Source organism: Anopheles coustani, chromosome 2 (assembly GCF_943734705.1).
Source record: "Anopheles coustani chromosome 2, idAnoCousDA_361_x.2, whole genome shotgun sequence".
NCBI lineage: Eukaryota > Metazoa > Arthropoda > Insecta > Diptera > Culicidae > Anopheles > Anopheles coustani.
Genome location: NC_071289.1, coordinates 79,001,394 through 79,027,690, shown reverse-complemented (window position 1 = coordinate 79,027,690; position 26,297 = coordinate 79,001,394). Strand labels below are relative to the sequence as shown.

The following is a 26,297-nucleotide window of genomic DNA, read 5'->3' as shown; positions in this document are numbered from 1 at the left end:
ACATGCTTAGGAAGGTAGATGTCGTACACGGTGGCCGAGTCGAGATCGACCGCATGAAAGCCTTCCGCCGAGCCGTAGATGACCTTCAGCCGCGTCTGCTCCTCGACGGTCAGATCGACCAGCAGCGGACGATGCATCAGCTCACCGAAGCTCTGCAAAGGGAGGGGACAACAGATTTTCTTAGTTTTCATTTTCTCAATTTCTTTACACTCGTTTTACCTTAAATGCCATAAACTTGTGGTACGGCTTCGGGGCCCAGGCGTAGATTTCGATCGAGTCCTTCAGGGCGATCACCAGGAATTTGATGCGCTCGTACTTGACGATCTTGAAGTGTACGGCGCCCTGCAGATCGCCGACATTGATCCAGCCGTTGCGGCGTTCCACTTGTTGCTACACACGCGGAGAGGCAGAAGGATAGGAAATGTATCAGCTTGAAACGGCAAGTTCCTCGGTGCCACTTACGTCGGTTAGGCCATCGGTGCGCAAAATCTTCGACTTGAGCCACGACAGGTAGTACACGCGGACCCGGTTCTTCTTGCCCGAGATGGTCACCAGGATGTTCTGGCCCTCGAGTACCTCCATCTGCTGGAACCGCCGGCGGGATATCAGTGGATAGACCTGTGTGTGTGTTTGCGCGGATTAGGAGAATAACGCATTAGTCAAAACGCTCGATCATTTCAAGATTGTATAACCATCCGAAAAACAAATATAGTACCTTTCCCTGGCCGGAACGATCGAGCAACATCAGCCCGTTCTCGGTGCCAATCAGCAGATTAACGCCCCACAGGGCCGCACAGAGAATCTCCGAGTTGAAGCGTTTCTTGTACTTGCGAATCTCGGGCGTATCACTGGCGGCATCGTGCGACGTCGGCGTAACGTTCACGTTCACGTGGCTCTCGCGCCGGGACGCGGCCGAACCGTCCGACTGGGCGCCAAAGCCAAACGTCAGGAAGCTCCGCTGCTTCTGTTGTAGGGCGAGCGAAAACGGCGACACCGGAAGGGCCGATTGTTGTGGTTGTTGTTGTTGTGGTTGATGTTGTTGGTAATGATGTTGCAGATGCATCGGCATGGTCGCCATCGGCGAGGACGAAGACGAGGACGACGTTAACGGAGGCGGCCCCGACGAAGGATGCAGATGATGCAGTTGATGATGGTTGTTGTGGTATTGATGGTGGTGGTGTTGTTGTTGTTGTTGTTGATGGTGGTGGTAGGAGGGAGGTAGTAAATGATTGTTATTGACACTTTTATGATTGACGACCACGACACTACTACTACTGTTGTTACTACTACTGCTTAGGAGTCTAGTGTTAATCGAGTGGTTGGGGCTGTTGTTGCGGGAGGACGACGATGAGTTCGACACCGTCGAGTGGGGCGAGGAGGAGCTGTTGCCTCGGATCCCGCCCGCCCCCGGGTTGCCAATGACGATGGCGTTGTTGTTGTTGCTGATGTTGTTGGTTACGTTGGAACTGTTCTGAGCAAGAAGGAATGACTTGGATTGCATGCTGGCGGGGGAGGCGGCCATGGAGGAGCTGACGGCTGCCCGGTACTGTTTCGAATCCCGGTGGGGGTATTGCGCGTACCGGTTCCGAATTTACGTATCGAATTGTTATCGGGTTATGGCGGTGGTGGTATTTAGTGTTTTAGGTAGTTTTCAATAAATATAAAAGTTTTGTTACGTTTTAATTCATTTTTTTTTTCGTTTCAATTGCAATTGATGTTTAGATGACGTATTGGTTGCGTGAGAGAAGGCAGGTAAGGTTTTGTAAAATAAAAGTAAAAGAAAATAAAATTAGTACAAACAATAAATGTTTAACAGTAATTTAAGAAAAAAAATGAAGAAAACAGAAAACGGAAACAATAAATGCTGTTATGTTTTAGATCGACAAAGCAACAAAGCATCGAAATGAATGAAGCAACAGAGTGTGGTAGAACTTGAGCCATCAATAATTAAGAAGCATAATTTGTTTAGATTTTTCGAACAGCAAAAAAAACAAGCCAACTCGGGAGAGATTGTTTAGGAGCACAAAACCAAATGCTATGAGGGTGATTCCATCACCAGACGGTTACATTGAACAGATTTATAAAAAAATTACTCTTGTGAGATGTGGTAATAAGAGTATTTTTTAAGGGAAATTAAATGCAGTATATTTACAATAAAACATTGCAAATGAAATAATAAGCGTGTCAAATCTCACATAAAAAAACATTCCAATTGGGGGAAACATTAGGTAAGCGTTTTAGATTGCATGAGTCGACAATACATTAAATCCAACATCATGAAAGATAGATACTTACAATTTTTAAATTAATTAATTTGAAGAGAAACATCGTTACAAAAATGTATTCTCCAGGATAGCCATCAATTGGCAATAAACTATCTTCGAATGTTTTTTGGACAAATTTTAATGTTCATAGTCAAAGTCAAAAGCAACACACAAGGGTACAGACATACACACACAGTAACGACGCACCATTGCCACCAGCAACCGCGGAGTGAACCCACCGTCAAAAACGAGCCCCAAATGCATTTAAATGGGGAAGGAAGGTGTGTACTAAACGAAACTCCATCAGGATCGTAAGCAATGATATTTTGCGGATGGGATTTCAATAATGCAGAGGGTAGGCAAGAGGTGTATATGAAGGATAAATTAAAGCATAGGGATAAGGTGTGAATCTGTGCCGAACATGGTGTTCCGGGAAAGGAAATTGAATGGATGGAACCCTTTGTGGTTGTGTCATATTTCTTTCGTGTTGTTAGTAAATGTCGGATCGGCTGGAAGGGTAGCGGCGTAAGGGGGAAGCGTATGTGGGAAGCGAAATGCTGAAAACCTACCGAACCCAAAACCCAACAACTCACCTCCTCGCTGGCCGATTTGTCATGTCTCGGTGGTGTTGCCGGCGATGCCTGACTAAGTAGATCCGGCAGGACACTGCTCGTTCGCTGACCGGGCGTACCGAGGCTGCTGTTCTCACCGGAACGGTTCTTCTGGTGGCGAAGTGTGGTATTACCGTAACGAAGAACAATCAACAAACACACGTGTTCACAAAATGGGAAGAGAAGAAGAAAAATCATCAGTAACCAACGTTCAGTAGTATCAGAACGAATAGGTGAAAGAATCGACTAAATGGCGGGAAAAATGGTGTGAAAGAACAGTGAGAAAAAGGAAGGAAACAAAAGTTATAAAACAACATTATTGCTTTGGTAACTTCGGATAAAATAGATCTCCGATAAGGAAAACGATAAACGCAAACGGAAACGAAATCGGAACGAATCGAGAAGTAGAGGAAAGAGAGAGAGAGAGGGGGAGGAAAGTTTTGAGTGCATTTGCCATTAGAATGTCAATCGTTAGAACGTTACTGTGGCACTAGAGAGAGGAGGTTGGTGGTAGTAGAAGCGTAAAATTAGGCAAACGGGTTTAAAGGAAACGATGTAAGGTATAAAACAAACGAAAGCGAAAGAGTAGTACACAACGGTATGCAATGTAAATTAATGGGTCAGTTACGTGTAGCTTCAGGGAAGGGGGCATGTGAGATATGAGTTTAAAAACGCTTCGGTCATTCATTCGGGGAAAAAAAAAACAGAAAACTTGGGGTTTTGTTCTGTTCAAGCCATCTCACAAACGAAGATTGTGGTTGCACATGGAAAACAAAGCACGAGCAAAAGTTATTTTTGGTGCTTTCATTTCTCCTGTCGACAAAACTTTAAGCACATCCTCAAACCCAGATTGAAACACACACAAAGTGTGTGATTATTGTGGTACTATGAAAGATACATTGGAGGGTTGGTTTGTGAACTTCGAGGAAATAATTGGCTTCCGATCTCGTTGGATACTGAAGGGTATGATCATGAGAAGAACACAATTGCTAGGCCCACCGGGACACCCCTGTCAACAAACCCCGCTTCAAAACCCGGGCTAACACAAAGGTGATGAAAGTTTTGAAGCTTCCTCGTGGATAACAACATATCGCTGAAACGACACAAGAATCGATTGAGTTTAACTTTCCATAGCATTGCTGCTGACGGAGCCCTCCCTCCCCGGGTGCAAGGAAGAGAAAAATGCATTTTCCAATCATAGCCCATACAAAATTGCCCTCTTCACCCTACGGTAGTGATTCGTGATAGTGGTTAGTAGTTGTACAGAACGTGAGTACAGGCGGGGCTGGGGAACATATAATTGTACACATATTTATTGAGTGTTAGTCATCTAAAGTAGTAACAAACATACAGTAAAAGAAAAACCATAACACACAACGTGGGCACACATGTCACAAGGGGTGGCTTAAAACATAAACAGGGTGCAGGGAGCAGCAATATCATTTTGGAATCCATGACAGTACAACACACAACATGCAGTTATTTACAATCCTCACTAACGGTACAATGTTGCGTATGAGATTGAAGGGTTATCGTCTGTCTACAAAACCTGGTAATAATATAGAGTGTGAATTGATATGAAGACATTTTTTTCTTGCTGTAAATCGCTTAACGAAAATCGATCGCCTGAAATAAAACTGCTGAAAAGCTGGTAAAAGTAGGAAATTTATTAAATGAAATTAGTGAACCATGCGAGAACGATTGTGAAATAAAAACATCCGCTTAAGCATCGAATGTTGGCTCTCATTTGTATCAAAAATGATCTAATCACTGTGCGTTAGAAAGGGGATTTCCAATATTAAATTGCCAAAGAGAACTTTCGACGATATTAAACTATAGAAGAGAACGTTGTTTTGGATCGATTTGGCTCCTTCCGCAGGAGACGAAAATGATTTTTTTCAATTTTCTTGCTAAACTAACGCAATACAAACACAGCAGCAGTATCTTCTTTTCTTTTTCATGCAGCGAACACATTCGAGATAATGATGATGATGATGATAATGGAGATTATTATTATTATTATTATTATTATCACTGATGATGAGTCAACAGGAGCGAGCGAGTGAAACACATGGGACTGGGGACAAGTTAGAAACACACGTACGTATTGTTATTACAAAACGGACAACAACAGCAGACTGGCACATATTTTGGAATTTTGAGGTAAATCGTGGTCGATCGCTCTTTGCAGACGGCGGGCGTCGTGTGTGTTTGTGTGGGGTGGATGGAGGATTCCGGTTGGACAGGAAGAATTCGTTCCAATTGACGTGTGGTATTGCCGAGGGGAGGAGTTGTGAATTGGGACAATCCTGATCGTAGCAGCACTCATACCCGGAGGGCAATCCGGGGAGGGATGCAATCGATGTTCCCGGCACCAACGGGGGTAAAGCAATGGAATTTGTACTAGGGTTGAGTCTTAGCTTTTAATGAATCTTTTGACGAGAATCATTCACATCTATTTTTCACCCCAGATTAATTCCGATTGATTCACGAATCTCTGAGGACTCGATTCTCACAACATTGATGAATCATCAATCTTCATGATTCTTTGATGAAGCAACAACAAAATAGGGTCTTTTCTTCCTAATTTGGTTACTTTTGGAGCTTCATTTATCTGTTATTCAAACTATGAATCATGACACTTTGAGATGCATGAATCACTCATTCCAAGATTCAAGAATCTCCAAATCGATGCGAAAAATCATTCAAATCCTATCAATCTGAATCTGAATTACCCAACTTAATTTTTTATACTTCGCGAGAATCAAAGAGGACCTTAATAAGATCTCTATAAAACATAACACAGTTTGAATTGACGTAGAAGAGTCTTTCAATAACGACGTAATAGTACGTCCTGTTCATTCTCTAACATTAATAATTCTTCCATTGTTTTAGTTACCCGTTTGGGACCGTTGGGGACCGTTTGCTTACACCCGGATCGCTCGGAGTACGCTTGCTGCTCATCAAGGATAACTCGCTCCGAATGAAGAAGAACGCGGTTCTCCAGTTAGCTCAACTCGTTACTCTTTGTAATCCCTATCCTGTGGGTTGTGTGTATGTGTGTTTGTGTGTGTGTGTGTGTGTTTACCTGTAAACCGTCAAACAGCAGTGAAGACTGCTGCTGCTGCCGGTTGGGTGAATTGCGAACGAAGATAACAGATTCGGTTTTCTCGCGACGCGGCCGCAGGAAATCCATGTTCCGGCCAGTAGCAGCGAGTGGACTTTGCTGTCGAAGATGCGCTTGATGGTTGTTGGTTCCGGTGCCCCCGCTGCCGCTACTACTACTGCTGCTGCCACCGGTACCCACATCGGGACCGATCCCCGGAGATGATCCTGCACCTCCTGTCGCCGCCGCCGTGGCCTGCCCCGGACGGGGTGGAGTGGCGCGGGACGAGCGCCGCTCATCGTCGCTGCCGGACGGATTGTTCAGCGAGAAGTTGGTCAGTATCGGTTCGAACTTGTTGCGGCTGCTGCGTGAAAAGATGGCACTGGAACGCTGCTGTTGCGCCTGCTGTCCGAGCCCTCCTCCCGGGGGCATCAGCTTCCCGCCGTCATCGGACGAACCTCCGGCCGTCAGCTCACCCATGATGGCCGAGTGGCGCTTGAGCAGTGGGAAAAAGTCCGAATTCTCACGCCGGAACGCACGGGCAAAGTTGAGCGGTGATCGTGAATCCGACTCCTGGCGTTTATGAGCCAACGCTTGCTGCTGCTGCTGCTGCTGCGGAGCGAATTGAGCCGCCCCCTTTTGGCCATTGGCACTGGGCACAACCGAAGGGGTCTTGTTCATTTGGCGGGCAAACATTTCACTCTTGACGCGCTCCTCCAGCCGAATCTTGTTGTTCATCTCCTCCACCTTGCGCTTCTCGGCGAACGCTAGGTTTAGGTTAACCGAGGAGGCCGAGTTCACCAGTTCCTTCCGGGATTTATGGTCCAGCACGCGTAAGCGCCCGTTCGGATCGGAAGCAGCCGGCGAGCCGGCAGCCGAGGAAGACATTTTGTCCGACATCGAGTGGCGCTGGGACGGCCGGGGCCGCTCGTTGGCGGGGAAGAAGCGCTCGAAATCCCAGTCGCGCAGTATCGCCTCGTCGCTCTCCGATTGCGTCGTCGAGCCGGACGACGTGGTGGCCGTGCCGATCGACGAGGATGACTTATTGTCGTAGTTCTGTCGGCCGCGATATGAAAGGGCGAACGTTTTTTGGTTTGTTTGTCGATTGGTACACTAAAGGCTAATGTAATGATTGCTTAAAAACTACAGTCCAAAAATTTACTACATGCTCGGACGCTGCGTCTACTTCCCGGGGGAAGGGGAACGGTAAGGGGGGTTTGGCTCATCTAAGAATGTGTGTGACATGTTGTGCTTTTTCCACCGGTTCTAGAGTTTACTGATGTGAGGAATGTGAGAACACAGCACGACAATTAATGATGGATGACCAAAGGAGCGAAGAACCATAGATCCAGACACAACTCGCCCAAACCTTCCGTGTCCCCACGACCAATCGGTGTTACAATGCACTTGGGAGAAACCTTCCGCCGTACGTATAGAAAATAATGCACCTACATTATGTAAAGCGATTATCATGACAGCATGGCAGTTTAAGGACGGATGCGGAGCTAAACAGTTTAAGATCGCTACACTAACATCGAAAACAGATGAATGATGGAAGAAATGGATGCATATATTGCAACAAAAACACATCTAATGCCTAAAGTGCAATAACTGATTGATGATGCAGTTCAATTTGTGAACACTAGAACCGCGTTAAATATGATCTACGGAAAGGACTCTCGAGGGGTTTTGAGTCCCCATCGTGAATCCGGATCCTGAGGCACTTGGATTTGTGATCAAATACTGATCGAGTCGACTCATATCGGTCCCAGAATCCTATCCGTATGATATTTCCCAACACTACACTACGAATTTGATATGTTTTATGGAAGTATGTTGTATGATCCCGATCATTCTAATGGCTATAAGAACTGTGCAACTGTAGGTTGAACCTTCATGAACCGAGAGGGTGGAAATATGATTTTGTAAACGATCATACACCTAGCATGATCCATCAAAACCCCCAGGAATGTTGGTGGGTGATCGTCAGACAAAAAAAAACAAATGAACAAGCGAAGAAGTTCAGCAAGTAAATAAATTTCGAAAAGTAATTTCTTCAAGCAACTAACATGTTCACCCCTAAAACCACTACCATTTGCATCGCACTGTTTCGACACTCGGAACAGGAATGGGGCATGGCACAGAGCGGGACTAAGCAAGCTTACACGAAACGAACAAGGAACAACACTGACACTTTCGGCGAGGAGCTGTTCATGGGCTCCGGATCTTTGGCAGGGAGGAGCGGCGGCACCAGCAGTGGCAGCATTATATGGAAAGCAGTGTGTCATGAGTGTGAGGATGACTGGTATAACAACTTGGTTATCTCGATTTATCGTGACAGAAAAGTCAGTATAAGCGGCGTAGCGGCAAGTTGCGTTTCTCAAGTGAAGAAGCTGACCACGAATCGCAGGACCAGCGTGGATTAATAATGTAAGCAAAACAATTTTTCTTTGCAATTTAGCTCGGAGTGCAGAGATTTGAGCCGTCGAGCTTGAACTAGGCACATTGAGTAGAACATTGTTTGATAAGAAACATTTTCAATAGCCCCAAAATTGAACGACAAGAACGAAGCGTGCATATCTCAAAATGAAAAGAAGACAAAAACGGTTGTCCATGTTGATCGTTATTCGTCAAAATGTTCCAATTGAAGTAGAATAACCAAAATCAACCAACGGGATAAGGGATATGGAAGGTAAAATCAAAAGAGATCATATTTTAATTTTGAGGTCTAATGACAATTTTTTCATGTAACCGTAACCAACCAGCTAATAATTTCGTAGGAAGAACAATTCTAAATAAAAACTCAGGAAACATGTTAACGAAGAAGTAAGAAACTGATCCATTTATACAAAAGTACAACAAACCGGTAAAAATATATGAACATTTTAAAAGTAACCAGAAACCAACTGAACCCTGTTCTACTGGTCACCGAACAATAACGATACGGTGACAACGTTACTCTCTACCAGGCCAACCAAGTAGCGAACGAAGGAAACATAGAAAGTAAGAACGAGAATACTATTTGTACCAAGAAAGGGAGGAGATAACAGAAAATTTTCGCTGTCAAACCAAAAAAAAAAAAACTAAGGTGCGAAAAACGGGGGTAAATATGCCAAAAGATTAAAAGATGCTCTATAATATTTTGCTCGAGATAGTAATAATGCGACCAGAAAAGTGAAATGATAAAAAAGTTCAATTTACTAAACAGTTCACGGTTTGCAGTTCGAAATTTTTCCACTTTAGATTGAAAATCTAACCCCCCGCGTGTGGGTTGGTGGTCAGGACAGATAAAAAAGAGAGAAAGAGAAAGAGAAAGGAACGTATCATGAACGAGATACATACACTTTTTTTTAAACCAAAAGTCTGCTGTCTAACATAGTGAACGAATGCAATTTAAGTAAACTATATAAGGTTGGAACTTGCACTTGCAAACGGGTGAAAACGAAGGTAAGAACGAACAATGGCAAACAAAATGGTACTGAAGTAGAAACAAGGCGAGTAATGGAAAAGGGCATAGTTGTTGGATTTCGAAAACACTATTAACTAGTGATGATGATTTTGGTAGAAATTTGTTCAAAATTAATTAAATTAAACATTGAAATGAATACTTTTAAAATTAAATGATGTATCAGACACAAATCGAAAAAAGGGTAATAGTGTTATAACAGGGAATAACATTCGTTCGATAACGATGAAGAGAGATCAAAAAACAAAAAGAGATGGCAACAATCGATGACCGCATTCAAAATCATTAAACATGAAAATATAGAAACTTCCAATTACCAAACCAAGACATGTTCTTCATGGGCCGTCCAAATGTATAGTGTATAGTAATGTGTTGGCACAAAGATGACAGAGAGTAAAAAGGAGCAAATCGAAACGAAACACGCAGAAATCGCGGAACACAACTGATAAACATAGCGAAAGGGTGGCAAAACTAAAACCAACTGCCTCTGATAGCACAGAGATTGGAGGGCATGAAAAGAAAAAAAAAGAGAAGGGACGCTAATGTATACAATCTGTAGGCAAAAACTTACCCGCTTGATGAGCGTCCCGTCGCCCTGCGCATCATCGTCGTCCGGTGTGGGAGGTAACGGTCGATTCGGGGGTCCACCTCCACCACCACCGCCACCGCCACCGCTACTGCCCCCGCTCGTGGGCGGCAGGGCGACCCCGGCGCCACCGCCGACGCCACCCCCGCCGCCCGGCGTGCTCGACGTGGACTGATTGTTCTGGTCGGATTCGGCGAGCACTCCCAAACCGCCCGTCCTATAGGAAAATTCGGGACTGAACATAACGGAAATCCAAACCAAAACAAAAACAAAAACGAAAACGAAAAACAAAACAGAGGACAGAGAGGCGAAAAACAAACCGACGGGATAAGCGGACGGGAGGATGGGTTCGTATGAAGAAATGGAAAAAAAGGATGACACACAGCCAGCCAGAGGAAGGCAAAGCCACGAGTGCACGAGAATAAAAAAATATATGCGGACGAATCAGATAAGATCAAAAGGAGGAAAGTGTCAAACGCAAATGATAAGTTTCATCCGGTATTGAAAGTGCGTCAAAAAAAAGAAATCAATGAGTGTTTAGAGGAGAAAATATAAAAAAAACAGTAGATTGGATATGGATCGATATAGAGAGATTGAAGGCAGAAAGGAAAAAGATAGACACAACAATGATAATTCGTTAGTGATGAGCGAATGATCGCAATGGATTTAAGAATATTATCACTATGAGAAGAAGAAAGAAGAAGCTTCTTTATTCTTTTACGTAATATCAAACCTTTGCATTTGAAGTATGGCACTTGTTTTACTTTCCATTTTTACTATTAACGTATATGATTGTTAATTGTTTATATTGAAATCAAACAAAAAAAATCAACATCATTTTCCTCATTTTACAAGAAGAGAAACTGTTCAAAACACATGGTGAAACAATGCCAAGTTTCAAAACCAATGATTTGAATGACTTTTAAAATGATGAATGAAACGCTCCTTGCTTTTCGCCTTCCCTTCCATTAAAAACTCGTAAAATAATAATCTAACAGAAATAGACAACAAATTGCTGGAATTGAAACAAGGCTGCCGCACTTAATAGAACGTTGCCAGTAAACAAACAGCTGAAGAACGCTACCGAGTGCGTCAGCCCTGTCGTTCCGTGCGGGCCGGCCAACGGGCCCACAGTTCGTGCGCATACTTACAGTGGCATGGGTGGATCGCTGGCCAGAAGCGTGCCGTCGTTTCGTGTTCGGCCGTTCGGTTCCTCCGGTTCCGAGTCCGAGTCGGAGCTCTCGATCGGATCGAGCGGATTGATCGGTTGCGGATGATGGTTATTGTTATTGATGTTACCGCCGCTGCCACTGCCCCCGCCGCCCCCATTGCTGCTGTTATTGTTGCCGTTGGGGGCGATGGCGGGCGACTTACCAATGCCGCCGCCGGCACTACCGCCGCCGCCACCGACTGCACTGACCTGTTGCTGCTGCTGCTGGTGTGACTGACCACCGCCGGGCACTGGCGGGCCGGGCTGGGGCCGATTGTTCCGCGGGGGCGCTTCCGGCTGCGCCTGCTGCGACTGCTGCGGGGAGGAGGAGGAGGAGGTTGATGAGACGCCCAGTTCATTAAGCTGTGCGGCCAGCATATCCAAATCCTTTTTTGGGGGGGCCGACCGACCGAGACGGATGGTGGTGCGTGGGGACATTTTTGCGTTACGTGTTCAATGCAATGTTGGAATCAGTGCGAATCAATCCATTTCATCGAGAGGGAATATACGAAGGTTGTTTTTCATGTTGCCATTTTGTCAAATATAAGTGTCGAAGTCCATTATCGATAGGAGGTAGGTAGGTTGTTGTTCGTCATCATCGTCATCCGCCATTTCCCCGTAGCAAAAACAAGGGATTCAGTTCCATTTCGAAACCATGGACCAGCATTTATTCGGTGGAAGTTTGAACAAGACGTTAGGATAGGGGATATTTGGGTGGAAGAAAAAATGAAAAAAAAATGGTAGAAAAGATCACCGATTAATGTTGAACTCTCGTGTACGTGTGCATAGGCCACACAAACTTTGGCTGCAAATAATTATGCAGCAATGAATGTTTTTTTTATATGTTAGGAGCATTTCTAGAGTTAATTATTCATTACTGAAAGCGATTACTTCATCAATTTCAGCGATTTGTTTATTTATTAGAACAATGAAACAACAAGCAAAACACAATCAATACTTTCAATTGTAAAACACAAAGTAAGGATACAATCGAAAGAGTTCAAAGATGAAACATAAGAAGAAATTAATCGCGAATAGAATCGCGTTGTATAATCCAGTTGTTGTTTTCGAAACACAATCTATTTTATCCATTTGGTTAAACTGTTTTGTAATTTCGAAGAAAATGCTTTAGATTAATGTAACCTACTCACATTAATAAATGTTATTATTAGTTCAACAGGATGCACATGTCAGATGAAATAATCATGATATTTCATTATCGATTCTTTAGTTTGTTTTTAGAAAAATGGCATGAGAAACTGAGGGTTAAATCAAGAGCTGCGGGTTAAACATTGCAAGCGATCCATAAACAACACGATATTTTATCGTTGCATTTATTAAAAACCAAAACACATCTTCTTTTGAAGCATAACTTTTACAGAAAGTTTGGAAAGGGGGGGGAAAAGGGTTACAGAGAACGTAAGGATTAATAATTCCACTCGAATGCACGCACGTCCAACGATCGAAAAGTGGAATGATTCGTAACTTCATTTGTTGTCAGTACGCCAGAGAGTATAGCAAGCATTGTAAAAATATTGTGTCAGTTGTATTTTGAAGGTCGTCATCGTCACTTCTCTCACGCTAAAAGACGAAGATGTCGTCTACGTACACCTTCCTTATCGTCAAAAGTCGAAAACTATCGTAACAAAATTGTGGTATAGAAGGTATATCGCAAATAACTTTAGAGCTATATAGGCTTTATATATCTAACGTACATAGAAAGCGGGAAGCGTTAACAAACAGACAACAGATAAAAGACGATACAACAGTGCAGAGGAAGGAGAGCAAAGCGACATCAAAACAAAAACGGACAGAAATGGGAACGCGCAGGATGGTTTAGAAGCGATTCGAGTGTCGATAGCGGGGCTTACCTCTGGTCGTCTCGGTGGCAGCTGCAGGCAGGAAGGAGGAAGATGATAGCCGTGGTTTGGTGTTGTTTGTTTGTGCGTATTGCGTGAGGCAACAATAGGACGCAGTAAGCCGTTAGCGAAGGAGCGGGCGCGGCCATCATCGTCGGGAACGTCGTTTCATCGTGTGCAAAATCGTACGTGTGCCAGGCGCCACACGCAGCCAGTCAGCCAGCCGGTAGTTAGTGCAGTTCGCGAACCAGTGAAGTGGCCAGTGAACACACGGAGCGTGAGGAGCAAGCGAATGCACCCACGCCAGCGCCAAATTCATCATATTTACAGATTTTGGGTTTTGTTGGTTGTTGGAATATATGTTTAAATAAACGAACGAACAAACAATGTTTAGCGAACGAACAGGAAACAAAGGTCGGACAAACAGAATTATAGAAGATACGTGTCAATTGTTTTGTTTGTTTCGTTTTGTGTGTAAGTGCTTGTTGTAGTAGGTGTCCATTGTGTTACGTATATCGGTGCTTATTGCTAGTTTTGAAACAGTGCCGATAGGTGTTTATACATTTTTTTTTGTTTTAAATAATAAGTTGCATATAATTTGGTGATTTTGTTAAAAACAGAAATAAGTGAAAAAAACCATTTAAAAAAAATATACTATTTTGCAAAAAAAAAAAGAAGGAAAATATCTTCATTTGATAGACTAGACTAGAAAAGATATAAAACGAACAACAGAGAAGAAAAACAGAAGAATGTACACCGATCGAATGTAAGACGAAAAAGTGTAACACCATTCAACATTGAAGCGAGAAACAACAACAAGACTACACAGAAATAAAACAGCAACTAACACTAGGATATAGTAACAGCATCATCAGAAAGCGTCCATAGAAAAAGGGTCCTCATTTCTCGTCAATTTCGTCCGTTTACGTTTCGTTCAGTTTGTGGATATTATTGTGGATACACATATTATTGCGCACGGTGTATCCTACCTAGCTGCAGGTTGGTGTCACGACGTGGGCGGATATGTGTGCCGACGATTACTTACCACCGGTTTGAAGAAGTTCTGCTGATTGCGTGCCGGTTGCTGCGGCGTCTGGGACGATGGCTGTTGCGGCTGCTGGGAGGAGGAGCCGCTGCTGCTGCGGGGTGTCGGCGGCAGGGGTCGATTGGCGTTGCTGTTGGCCGGCGGATCCGGTACCACTATCAACCGCTGGGGCAACTGAGGTCGTGATGGTGGCCCCGGTTCTTCCACTGGGGGAGGCGGTTTACTTCTTTCGTCTCGCTGAAGAAGGGCGCCACAAAAACGAAACAACAACATACGGTTAGTGACCACACGTTCGAAACAAAGGGTTTGGAAGTTTCACTTTCTTACAGGTTGTGGCTTCTGGTTACGGTTCGGTGGCTGCTGCTGTTCGGCGTTTTGCATCCGACCCTCCTGAATCTGGTGGAACGTACGCCGCAGAGTGTCGTTGCCCGGTGCCTGAATGATCGAAGAAGGTTCGCCCGCCGTCTGACCATCGTCGTCGTCATTCTCGGAGCCCGAGTAGCGATAGTCGTCGCGTTCCTTCTCCTGCTTGCGCTTCTTACACCTGACGAGAGACAAGCGTGTGTCAGGAGTTTAGTAACCTTTTTACCGGCATAAAATTCGGCACACTTCTTACCTATCGATATGGTCTTTAAGTTGTATTCTAACTTGTCTTTCTGTTGGTTGTTCTTTGATGAAAGGATGCTTCAGTAACTGCTCCGTGTAAGGCCGTTGGTGGTAGTCTTTCACTGCAGGAAAAAAAAGGATGAGAATCCAGCTGACCAGCAGGCAAACCTGCGTTTCGTATCATTTCCTCTTACCCAGCACGGTGTCGATAAAGCTGTGGAACTTCTTGGACCATTTCTTCGACTTCATGCGGGGCGGCGGATTGCGCGGAATTAGAAAGAGCGCTCGCATCGGATGGAGGTCGCACAGCGGCGGCTGCGATTCGGCCATTTCCAGCGCGGTAATACCTAGTGACCAGAGATCGGACCGGTTGTCGTAAGTGGCGTCCCGGTTTTCATCACAAGCTATAACTTCCGGCGCCATCCAGTAGGGCGTACCTGCAAAAAAGAAAGAAAAAATTAGTGACTATCCCAATTGTGGAAAAGATTCGTTCCTTCCCCTTACCGATAAACGTGTTCCGCCGTCCGATGGTTTTGTCCAGCTGGGCCGACACACCGAAGTCGACCAGCTTCACCTCGGCGTTGTCCGTCAGCAGCACGTTCTGGCCCTTGATGTCGCGGTGTATCACCTTGTTCGTGTGCAGGTAGCTCAGGCCGCGCAGAATCTCGCGGCAGATGTACGCGATCCACTCCTCCTTCAGGCTCTGGCCCTTGGTCGACTTGACCAGGTCGGTGACGGAACCGGCCCCGCAGTACTCCATCACCAGCCACAGCTGGTCGTCCTTGCCGGCGGGCGTCTTTTTGATAAATGCACCGTAGTACGTGGCAATGTTGCGATGGTTGGAATATTTCTTTAATACGTTGATCTCGAGCTTGATCTCTTCCTCCTCCTCCTCGGTGACGTCCATCACCTTAATGGCAGCGAGTTGTCCAGTCTTTGTGTGCCGGCCCTGCGTTCGGTGGTGGAAGGGAAACAAAAACAAAATGAGTTACACTGTCCACAGGGAAAACAAACATTTAACGATCAGACTTTGGTTTGCTCAAACGTCAATCTCTAGCAGCTCTACACAACGTACGTATACCATTTAAGGCATATTCCAAAACCTCGATTCACCAAATTTGGCACAGTTTCATGGGAAAGATCGGACGTGGGCGCAATCTTTAAGACGACAGCCGCAAACGACGTGTGACCGCGATCGAGGAGAAGTCTCTCCAAGAGTGCTCACGAAAACCATTCGATCGAAAAGCTTATCGTATCAAAGCCCACATCGATCCTTATGTCTCATTAGCGTCCGAAATTTATCCCTCGGTGCCGGTGGCGTCGTGGCGCTAGGGCCACTAGGGAACCTTTCTCACCCACGCGTAATTATTCATATTGATAGTCGAATAAATACGTATAAATCTCTGCCCGCTGCGCGGCTGATGAGAAGGACGCCGAAGCTCGGGAAACGCCTACATCAAAGGTTCGTGACAGGAGCGGGGTAAGCTTTCCTCCACGGGACAGAAGAAGAGGAGCGACAACCCTAAGAAAAGCACGTCGCGACAGGTTACTTTCTCGTGATTCTCCCATTTTCTGTGGAGCCTCGGATGCGAGTTGTTTTCCACTTGCGTTGGCGAAACCAAGCCGCTTTATTAATCAGTGTGCTTTATTTAGAAAGATGGCTTCTACCAAATTGCAATTTGTCAAAATTTGTGCTTAAGATTGAACGCTCTAAATTGTTAGCCGTAATGGTTTTGCTGAGTGCTGTTTGCAGGATAATAACCAATCAAACGAATCCTTTTTTTCAACGAACGTCAACTCTCAACTGGATGTGGTTAACTCAAACAAACGAAGTTGTTCCTAACATTTTCGCCCATGAAACCTTTCGAAAGCCATTGCAAAAAGCAAACCCTTATCCGAGGCAGCGAATCAACACGCCTTAACCATCACGAAGAACCTTACCATCGCATCGCTGGGCAACTCTTCAAGCTCTTAGAAAAACTCTTCTCCCGGTTTCCGAGGGTTTCCAGCGGGGCCAAAACTGTGCCTTCAGTCATCCCTTGCCGAGGAAACGCGAGACGATAGATTGGCCGGCGAAAAATGCACAAATATGCGCCCAAACACACACACACGGTGAGTGTGGTGTAGAATGAAGTGTACGCCCGGTTGCAATGGCGATGATGATGTTGCTGATGCATGCAGGAATAGAACACTCCAACGACGCTGAGGCCTTTCCTCCTTCCCGGCTCTTGTGTGTTGTTTCCCCATCTCCCGATGCACGTATGGGGCACACACACACTTGGTGCGACCAGAGATTGCAGTGGCAACAAACATTCCACCATCCATCCCCGGGCAGGTTCACTTTAAAGAGGAAACATTTAATTATGCGCGCTCCCGGAGGCAGCACCGGAGTTTAATTCAATTTACTTCAATATCAATTTTCGCGCTCGTAGATGATGACTGCGCTGCGCTGCGCTGTTCCTGCGAGTTGGCCATGGCAGCAGGCACTCGGCAACCAGGTCGCGCACGTGTAGAGGCACGCGAGAAGGGATCGATCCTGGGCCCCGCTGGAGGGTTCTTGTCCACGATCAACCGACGAACCGAAGGAGGGAAGGTGCTGGTTGCATCGGATGGAAACACAAGTTCGCGTACCGTAATGCACTTTAGCACTTTATTGCTGATTTTCACTTCATCCAAATGCGGGTAGTGACACACCACATTGACCACATGTGTGCCCCACATTTGAAAACTCAATATTATTCTTCTATCATCTCGCTTTTCCAGCATGAAAATAACAACATGTGGCGAGTGAAAATTTTCACTTCACAATTTTTGTTTGCCTTGCTTACATTTGATCAAACATTAAAACTCAAAACACGCCTTGAACGCCAGCTGTTTTGGTAAAATATGGCCGAAGGATACACCGTACAACATTCGAGAGGGCTCGATGGAAGCTGTCCGTTTGGTGGCTCGAAGGAAAACCCACGCACGGGCCTGTGTCTGCCCGCCTTACAAACGCCATCGCGCCACAGGCGTTGGTATTTCTGCAGGTGGGTGGTTTTAGTGACACTACCTACGCGCAGCGAAAAAACGTGTGATAATTTGCATAATCGCATGCGATTCCCAGCCACCCAGTGGCGCCCACGTTCAGTTGAATATGGTAGAATTACAATCTTCCTACAATTTACAACTTCTATCGGGCGCATTAAAATTTGGGAGAAATTAAAAATGTGTGTCCTTAGCATGAATTTGAGATGTAAAAAAGATTCAGCCTGTTTCCGCCCGGGATCGAACCGGGGGCCTTCCGCGTGTTAGGCGGATGTGATAACCACTACACCACGGAAACCGCTATACGGGCATGCGTCAACAGCAACACGCGGTTCGACGAAACCAGGTCAAGCTGCCAGTGGTTTTACTGAATTGAAAAACCCTAGCCGCCGACCCCGTCGAGGTAAGACGAAACGAAAGGCTTCCACCACCACCGCCGAAAACGCAATTCTATAAAAAGCACAATACTCGGTCGGTCAGCCTCGTCAGCTCACGAACAAGATCACCACGAGACGGGGCCGTGTCTCCCTTTCACTTGCAACAACAACAAAAAAAAAACAGACCAGAGGTTCATTCATTCATGTTCGCGAAGCAAAACATTTGAAAGAAGAAAAAAAAAACAAAGTATATAGCTCAAAGAAAGAGCAACAAATGAAACAGATGTCGGAAAACAACAGCGCGCGTCGAGGGTAAAATTGGGAATGAATGGTTGTAGTAAGGGAAAACACAAGAACAGACAAAAAAGTAAAATAAATAGCACAGCCCCAGATGAAAGGAGTTAACGGAATTGTGTTTGGGGATAGGGTTTGGAACACGTGTAGCATATTTATATTTTTTATGCTTGCACCACATGGTCAACCATATTAACATGGTCAAACATTTCCTTTAAAAATCCCATCAATGATTAATACTGCATTTGCAGCATTTCTTTTTAATGAAACGAACGAAGATAAATCTTTAAAATGGTCTTTAATTAATGTTTCTGCAAATTGGAACGTCAGTCAGATTGCTAATATGTTTTCCATTTGTAATACACCAAACAAATACATCAATCTCGCACAAGAAATTATGTACGGTGATACCACGGACTCATCTGTTTAAGTTGAGTCCATTAAAAGTGAGATTACTTTCGCCTGGGGTTTCTACCGGTTCTCTATCTTTTAATCATTTGGATAACATTTAAATTGAAATTTAATGTCTCTAAAGCCGGAGTCCACTTGGTCGTGCCACAAGCGCTCAAAGCCAACCGGACCAGCCTCGCTGAAGCTGACGTTTTGTGGCCATCGTACGATGGGAGTTGGTAAGGAAGATCAGGTGCGGTATAATTTTATCGACAGTCCTCCGTAACCGTTGCGAGCGGCACACACGCACATACACAACCCCTCCCCATGGACTGGTTGTAATTGCAGGGGAAGAAAAAAGTGAAATCTTTCAATTTTCCCTCCCGCCTCCTACGCGGAACAATAGTAAGCATCGCGAGATGCGCCTTCTTAGTCTTCAAAGGGCACAGTGGAGGAGAGGGGACATGGAACCGCGGATAAAAAGTTGCCACAATTCATTCACTTGTGTCCGGATTTCCGCCTTTGTATGCAATGGCGCCGCCGCGGACGACGGTAAAGACTGACATTGAAAAGTAAAAGTCAATGACAGCAAAAGCAGCTTCTTCGCTTCGATTCGATGGCGTTAAATCGCCTTAAGAGGATGGGGACCGAGGCTGCGTGTGCAGCGAACGCGATTGTGATCTAAACATGCAACCCAGGGCAATGAAATAATTTATTAGGATCCGATGGTGGTGTTGGGTGGTTGGGTGGTTGAATTTGTGCGCCAATTGTACACCCCCTCCGAACGGCGTAATTAACATCCACCGTGGTGAATGCATCATTCTTTTTGCTTTTTTCCTTCCTGCCGTTACGTTGATAAGAAAGCAATGATTATTGCCTTAATTCGGAGAAAACAACCACCAACCAATGCACGGATGATGTGCAACAAATCGGGTGAATAACAATGAGGAAAATTCGTGCGCCCTCAGTGCACCGATGATTTCATTCATACATGGTTTGCAACAATTTTCATGTCCATTGCTAAATTATTGGAAACTTGCAAACATATGCCTCACTTCACTATTGCTCATAATGTTACACAGATGCAACGGATGAAATCCGGATGAAATTAAGGAAAATTCCAATGACTCATGCAAATAGGCACGCGCCACCGTAATATTTCAATCAATACACTTTGTTTCCCTCACATTTCATTTCCTTTGTGTCTCGTTCATTATAAAATGTCCTCCAGTGGATGCATTTTCCCACTAATTATGATGACAGCGGTAGAAAACCCTCACTTGCAGGTGGGATTTCCATTGATGTGCATAAGGGTAAATTTCCAAAACGTTACGCATGGAAAATTGGTCAAGTGTGGTCATCATCAAAGTGTTATGCCTGGATGGAAGATGAATGTTTTGCATAGAGCAAAGCGTGTGCCTCAGTTTTAAAGTACAAAGTATTTACCCAAAATGTTTGTTCAGCGAATAACTCTTTACCGGCAAACATTATCTAACACACGCTGACTTCATTTTCTGGCACAATAATGTACTCCCCCCGTTCGATCGGTACGTACATACACTCTCGAACCGAAGAAACCCAAAGTTAATTAAACTGCTCCCCAGATTTATCTGTTTGTCTCGCAACACTCCCCGAGGAGAGTGTAAAGTGTTGCCGGGAAATCTGGGCTGATTGAAATAAAGCGAGCTTTATCTTCGTTTAATTTTATTGGTTGCGGCTCTACACAACGGTCGAGCAAATCGTTTCACAATTAGGGACGAAAATTCTATTCGGCAAGCAGCCCTCGTCACCTTCGCGCGAGCGGGCGGCGTTCATGAGAAAATTCTCTTTCATCTGCGTTTTTGAATTCACTTTACTTTCCAAGGGGGCATATACATCTTAAAGGCCACGGGGTCCTTTGGCCGTGAGATTTCAAGTGGCGATATTGAGCAAGACCGAAATAAAAACAACGCCCCAGACACACACGCACTTACCGCGATGGCTAACGATTTTCCAAACTTGCCCACACGACGGTGGGGCGGATTGAAAAACGAGCCGTGAATAGCATTTCCGATCATTATGCTTAATTTCATCGTGCCGCGACGAAGCGTCCCAGGGAGAGAGAGGGAGGGAAAGAAATCATGCACGTGCCCAATCCATCTTTTGTGTTTTGTTTTTCCGTTTGGCGCGCACTGTTTTTACCAATGCATGTTTTTGGAAAGGCGCCGCACAGAGAGCATTCGTTTTCCCGTTCGCAAAAAACCAAAAAAAAAAGGCTTCATGGGCGCTTTTTGGTTGTCCTCCTGACTCACTCTTGTTTCTGAAGGCGAGCATCACCAAGCGAAGAGTGCGGATAATTGTGCTAATGCTTGGCGCCAGCCAAGAAAACACGATGGAAAAGGGGGAGGTCGATTGGAATTAGGTTCGTTAGGCTGCCTTCTTATGAAGATACATTTGGAAAAACACATATTGCAAACTGTTTTTCATGATTGTGTTGTGGCGTTTGGTTTGTTGCAGAAAAACATGAAGAACGGTTTTGTAGCCTTGGGTTTCTATTGGTTAATTTAACAGTGCCATTTAATAGTATTAGGTGAAGTCGAGAAGATTTGAATTTCCAAAAAGATTAAAACGAAACGAAAAAAAAACACAAGGAACATTCGTTTGGAGATCGCTTGTCAGGCAAACAAAACCCGAGAAGAAAACGAAATAAAACAGATTCTATTTCCAGTGACAGCTCAGAAAATTGTACATTCAAACAGATACCCTTCTTTCTGGAATGAAAATCTGCCAACATTTTGCAATGATGCTAAAAATGTATTCATTTTTCGGTGGTTTTCCCACATAAGCCACGATGTGATGGATTGCATGACAATAACGGAGTATTTTGTCAAAAAGCCCCCTGACTCTAAGGGAGAAAATTTGTAACACCACCAACAAATAGAGGATCGAAAAAGAGTGACATTTTTTGCTGCTCGGAGGAAGACGAACAAATGTCATTCCGAACCGAACCTCATCAATTGACCTTTTGGACCTCACTGTGTTGTGCCGAGGAGTTGTTCTACCGCAACTGCTTGTATGTGCGCTTTGGTGTATGCTGCTTTCTCTTTTCTCTCGCTTTAACTCCCCCCAAAGCGCCAGTTCGATGGGAACAAATAGGAAGCACACAAGATCGGGCAAGAATAAACAAGACGCCGGAAAAGGTAACCTCCAGGGTCAGCAACGTAATGAAATATACAAATTGAATCGTCCCTTCGCTGGTGACCAATACAACAACGGGGGAAAGAGAATAGATAGAAGTTGGATATTTGTTGGAACGATGAAGGTAATCATTATTATTTGATGTTTGCTTTTGATTAAATTTTATTCAATGTTTTCATATTGAATAATTCAAGCGTTAAACTACACAGTTCAAACAATATTTGAATAAGAAAATTTAATCGCTTACCTAACCAATAGAAATACACAATTTTGCCTTTCTTTACAAAAGATATGAATCAAGGGTATAAGAATAATACGCACGCACCTCTAGCTTTATGCAAAACATTAATCGGCCATTCCAATCATGCCCGAGTTTCCAGCACGAGTTTTCGATGCACAAAAATGCACTTCCTCTCCTTTCTTTCTCTGTCTATCGCGATCTTGTGTCCGTTTGGAGGTGTTTTGCAGCAGAACCAAACTTGGTTGAGTCACGTATATTCGTCTGGAACCGACGCAGATCGAACTAAGGAGGAGCATGGACAAATCGGACGGAAACCCTCGATCGAGTATGATCAAGATCCGATGCAGCCAAGTGTAGTGTCGAGTCCCCCGTACGGTATTGAGCAAGAAAGCTCGCTCCACCCATCGGAAGAGCTTCCTACACCCCCCATTCGATGTAGAAAGGCCGGAGGAAACGCACGCCTGTAGGGGTCATCGATCGTAAAAATATAAATGCACCATGAAATGCAAATGAAATTCGCTCGACCAAGCCGACGAAGTTTTCTTCTTTGAGCAAGTTTGAATCGTCTGTCTGGTGGTCGGTTTATTCGTACCATCGACTTGTTCGATGTATAAGAGCTCTGTTTTTCTTCCTTTTTTTTTGTGAAGGTCGCGACGATAAAAATGACACAGAAGACGCCGTTACCAACAGAGACGCGCACTTGCTTCAACAAAGATATTTGCATGAGGGATTGAAATGGGCTTTTACAAGTAGAAAAATACGCTTCACCAACCAAAGTACGAGGAGATCAATATAGGACCAAATACTTTGATTTGAAAAATTCCTTATAAAAGATTTTTTTCGATTAGCTTCGTAAGTAATCCCGACATTAAACAGGCATTTGTGCTTGCTGCTGTTTGCAGTGATTCATCACCGTTTCCCAAACAACCCCGACGGTTGTTTTTTGAAGGTCAAATAAATCAACCTCTGGTGTGTCTTGTGGGCAGACTTCTTGAACTTCTACCGACTTTGGCACCAGAATTATCTTCCCCATGGCTCGTGTTCCCGAGGGATGAAATTATGGCGAGTCGGTGGGGTCAACATGACAAGACGAGCTCACCGGCAGCCCATGTCTCACACCTAATCCTCACCGGGAGCTGGTATACGTGGCAAAAAAAAAAAAAATAGGGACTCGGATGGACGTCGTCGCCGTGCTGGCAAAATATTGCATTTATTATAACCCTACTCTCCGCAGCCAACCGGTCTCGACCAGATCTCGGTGGGGGAATTTTTATTTCAGACCTTACACCTTTACCTTCCCACCAACCACCCGCCCGCCCGTTTATGGCGAAAACAGCGTGCCAAGAATCTACCAGGCGTCGGTTGGCCAGGGCGAAATATAACCGTGGAGACCAAAGGGCGACTCCGATTGAAGACGGAGCCATATTTCCAGCGAATCCGAACTCTTGGCTAGTTCTGTTCCCCTCCCCACCATGGTCAACCAAAACACGGGGTTTGAAGGGATAAGCAGTAGGAATAAAAAAAGAAAAAGGAACATGCATTTGCGGCCAATCATACGACGTGTGTTGCTTCTTCCAACCGTCGTTGGTGAGGGAAAGGTATCTAAACTGGTTGTTGGCTGAACCGGTGGGTTTTCCCTTCGGACCGGGAAGATGACACAAATGTGCATTCCATTCGAAACAGGTGAGAAGAGTGTGTGTCAGCCTTAGAACTAGACTCTTAGATGAAAAGCACCAAACAAGTGTTTGGTTGAATTTGGAATGTAAATAAATTAGCAGGAGGTTGTTGATAAAAGAACCGAAGCAACCGGTTTGGAACAATTTATTTGAAGCCATTCTTAACGCGAGCCTTACCCCACACATTTTCCCCAATTTTCCTCCCCAGTAGAGACTATCAATAACTCCACTTCACTTCTCGCACCTCGTCGTGTTTTTGGGACGCTCGTCCGGGCCGCCCTTCTCTGGTCGATATAAATTATCGGTACGGCAATAACCGTAAAAAAAAGTGCGTCCATTAAAATAGATGTGCATGTGTTGAGAGTTGCGTTGCAACCCTCGAGGGAGAATGTGGGTCTCGGGGGAGGTGGGTAGAGTCAAAGTTGTTGGCCGTTGTTGTTGTCGCTGATGACGAAATGATGATACTATTTTTGATGGAGCACAACAGACACACACGCAACGATTTTTCGAATCGGTCTCGATCTCGTAGACGGGAACCGGGTGTGCTAGAATCTGGCCACGGCAAAAACAGGATTGATCATACACACATACACATACGAGAATGGTGCATTAAAAAACGATCGAAACCTGAACGGAGATGCCACGCCACAACGCAACGGGGTTATGCTAGAACGCTGTGGTGGTGGTGGTGGATGCTGCTAGTTAGTTACGCTATCCCACCTCCCCCCCACATATTCGCCTCAACATATAAAAGATAGAGAGAGAGTGAGAGAGGGAGAGTGCGAGAGTGGTGATGAAAATGTATTCGCGCGGGACAGTTCATTGTCCGGGAAAATTCTACGTGCGCTCCATGTTCGGCAGCAAACTGGACGAAACGCCCGCGTCAAGCTGCACACAACACGGCTTTATGACTCCCGTGCCGGGCAAACCCGGTGTGGGGGATTGGGTTATGCTGCTGTGAAGAGTGCGCCTACACACACAGCAGAAGCAGCAACAGCAGCATGGCGACAGTTAACGGGAAGGTTGTTGTTGTTTTCCACTCTATTGCGTTGCAATCTCATCATATTTTCATCATCGCTAAAAATACATAAACTCTAGACATCAGTTTCGTAGGGTTAACTCATTTGCAAACATTAAAGGAATCCCATATATATTGGTAAAATAACAAAAATAAACATAAGCTCTAGTGAGATCTACGTCGTTTAATCTCGAGTAGATTCAACTTTAGAGTTGTGCCAATCAGGTTCAGATTAATGAATGTGAATGATTCTTTGCGTTTGAGAGATTCATAAATCTTTCGATGAGAGATTCATGAATCCCATAGACACACCAACTAAGGAAAAATGATCAATCAAAAATGTGATGGGTTTTTTTGGTCGCATGCTCCGTGGAGCATCGTGGAAATTCGTGACAGATCCATGAAAGATTCATTAAGGTTTCGAAAGATTCATTAAGCTTTGAAGAATCGAATCCGCAAAGATTCATGAATCTATCTGAATAAATCTTAGGTCAAAGATTCATATGAATGAATCTCGTCAAAATATTCATTAAGCACAACACTAATTTTTCAGCCTTCTACCACTTCACTGGAAACTCGAAAAAACACTGTCATCAGCCCGAAGACAGTGAATCATCGAAATCGTTTACCTGCTGCAACGATGCAACGCACGGCAAAAAAAAAGTATCAACAAACCCCACCCCATCCCACCGTGCGTTGATGAGTCACGCGATGCAACTCAGAAGCGAAGTGATCATCGCCAAAACCCTACAGCTGCCTTTCGATCGTGTTCATTTGGGCCGATCGCCGCTTGTGGTTCACTCACCAACATTCGTCTCACGCTGAAGTTGCATCTTTCGAAGTGAAGGAAAGAAAATCTTCCAACTCGCCCGTAGGACAACCCGCGAGTCTCACGTTTCATGTATGCATGTTATATTGACCTCCTACTGTCTCATGTTTAGCTCCATCAGGTTCAGTTTAGTTTACCCCGCTGTCTTTCTCTCTCCTCCAGTGCTCCCCCCCCATCCAGTAGAGATGCCACGATCAAATGTCAAACGGTTCCAAGGTGCATCGACTAAACGGGCTGATGCTCTGAGTCCGTGCGTGTGTGTGTGTGCATGTATACAGAGACAAAGATCAGCATCAGGAATGCAAAAGGCTATGTAGCTACGTACACGCGCCCTGGAGCAACGATTGCTCTCACGGGCCTGGACGGGGGGAAAAGGAGTGGGAAAAACACGTTCCCGGCAGCAAACGGTAGTTTATATTTAGCCCATCCGTAAGAAGTTGGCTTGCGTTCTTGTACACCATCGTTCCGTCCGTTATGGCAGGGGGTTAGAACCGCTTTGCCGAATCTCGTAAACT

At 44.9% G+C, this 26,297-nt stretch overlaps 1 protein-coding gene and 1 non-coding gene across 7 annotated transcripts in view; both read right to left on the bottom strand.

Moving 5' to 3' along the window:
* The window catches only part of LOC131265768 (serine/threonine-protein kinase mig-15), a 43,642-nt gene that overhangs the window by 2,374 nt on the left and 14,971 nt on the right, over nucleotides 1-26,297 (bottom strand). Inside the window, exons 4-17 of one of the 6 annotated variants that reach the window (XM_058268072.1) lie at nucleotides 15,258-15,702; nucleotides 14,948-15,190; nucleotides 14,764-14,875; nucleotides 14,475-14,691; nucleotides 14,148-14,384; nucleotides 13,115-13,135; nucleotides 11,185-11,630; nucleotides 10,019-10,250; nucleotides 5,964-7,037; nucleotides 2,858-2,986; nucleotides 716-964; nucleotides 463-618; nucleotides 220-390; nucleotides 3-152 (exon numbers count right to left, since the gene is read on the bottom strand). In XM_058268072.1, coding sequence (XP_058124055.1) covers nucleotides 3-152; nucleotides 220-390; nucleotides 463-618; nucleotides 716-964; nucleotides 2,858-2,986; nucleotides 5,964-7,037; nucleotides 10,019-10,250; nucleotides 11,185-11,630; nucleotides 13,115-13,135; nucleotides 14,148-14,384; nucleotides 14,475-14,691; nucleotides 14,764-14,875; nucleotides 14,948-15,190; nucleotides 15,258-15,702 — 3,882 coding nt within the window. The remainder of the gene's footprint in view (nucleotides 1-2; nucleotides 153-219; nucleotides 391-462; nucleotides 619-715; nucleotides 965-2,857; nucleotides 2,987-5,963; nucleotides 7,038-10,018; nucleotides 10,251-11,184; nucleotides 11,631-13,114; nucleotides 13,136-14,147; nucleotides 14,385-14,474; nucleotides 14,692-14,763; nucleotides 14,876-14,947; nucleotides 15,191-15,257; nucleotides 15,703-26,297) is intronic. The other 5 variants (XM_058268073.1, XM_058268074.1, XM_058268076.1 and 2 more) reach the window with 5 other exon arrangements.
* Nucleotides 18,006-18,078, bottom strand: Trnav-aac (transfer RNA valine (anticodon AAC)). Its single transcript has one exon. It is a non-coding gene; the product is annotated as a tRNA-Val (tRNA).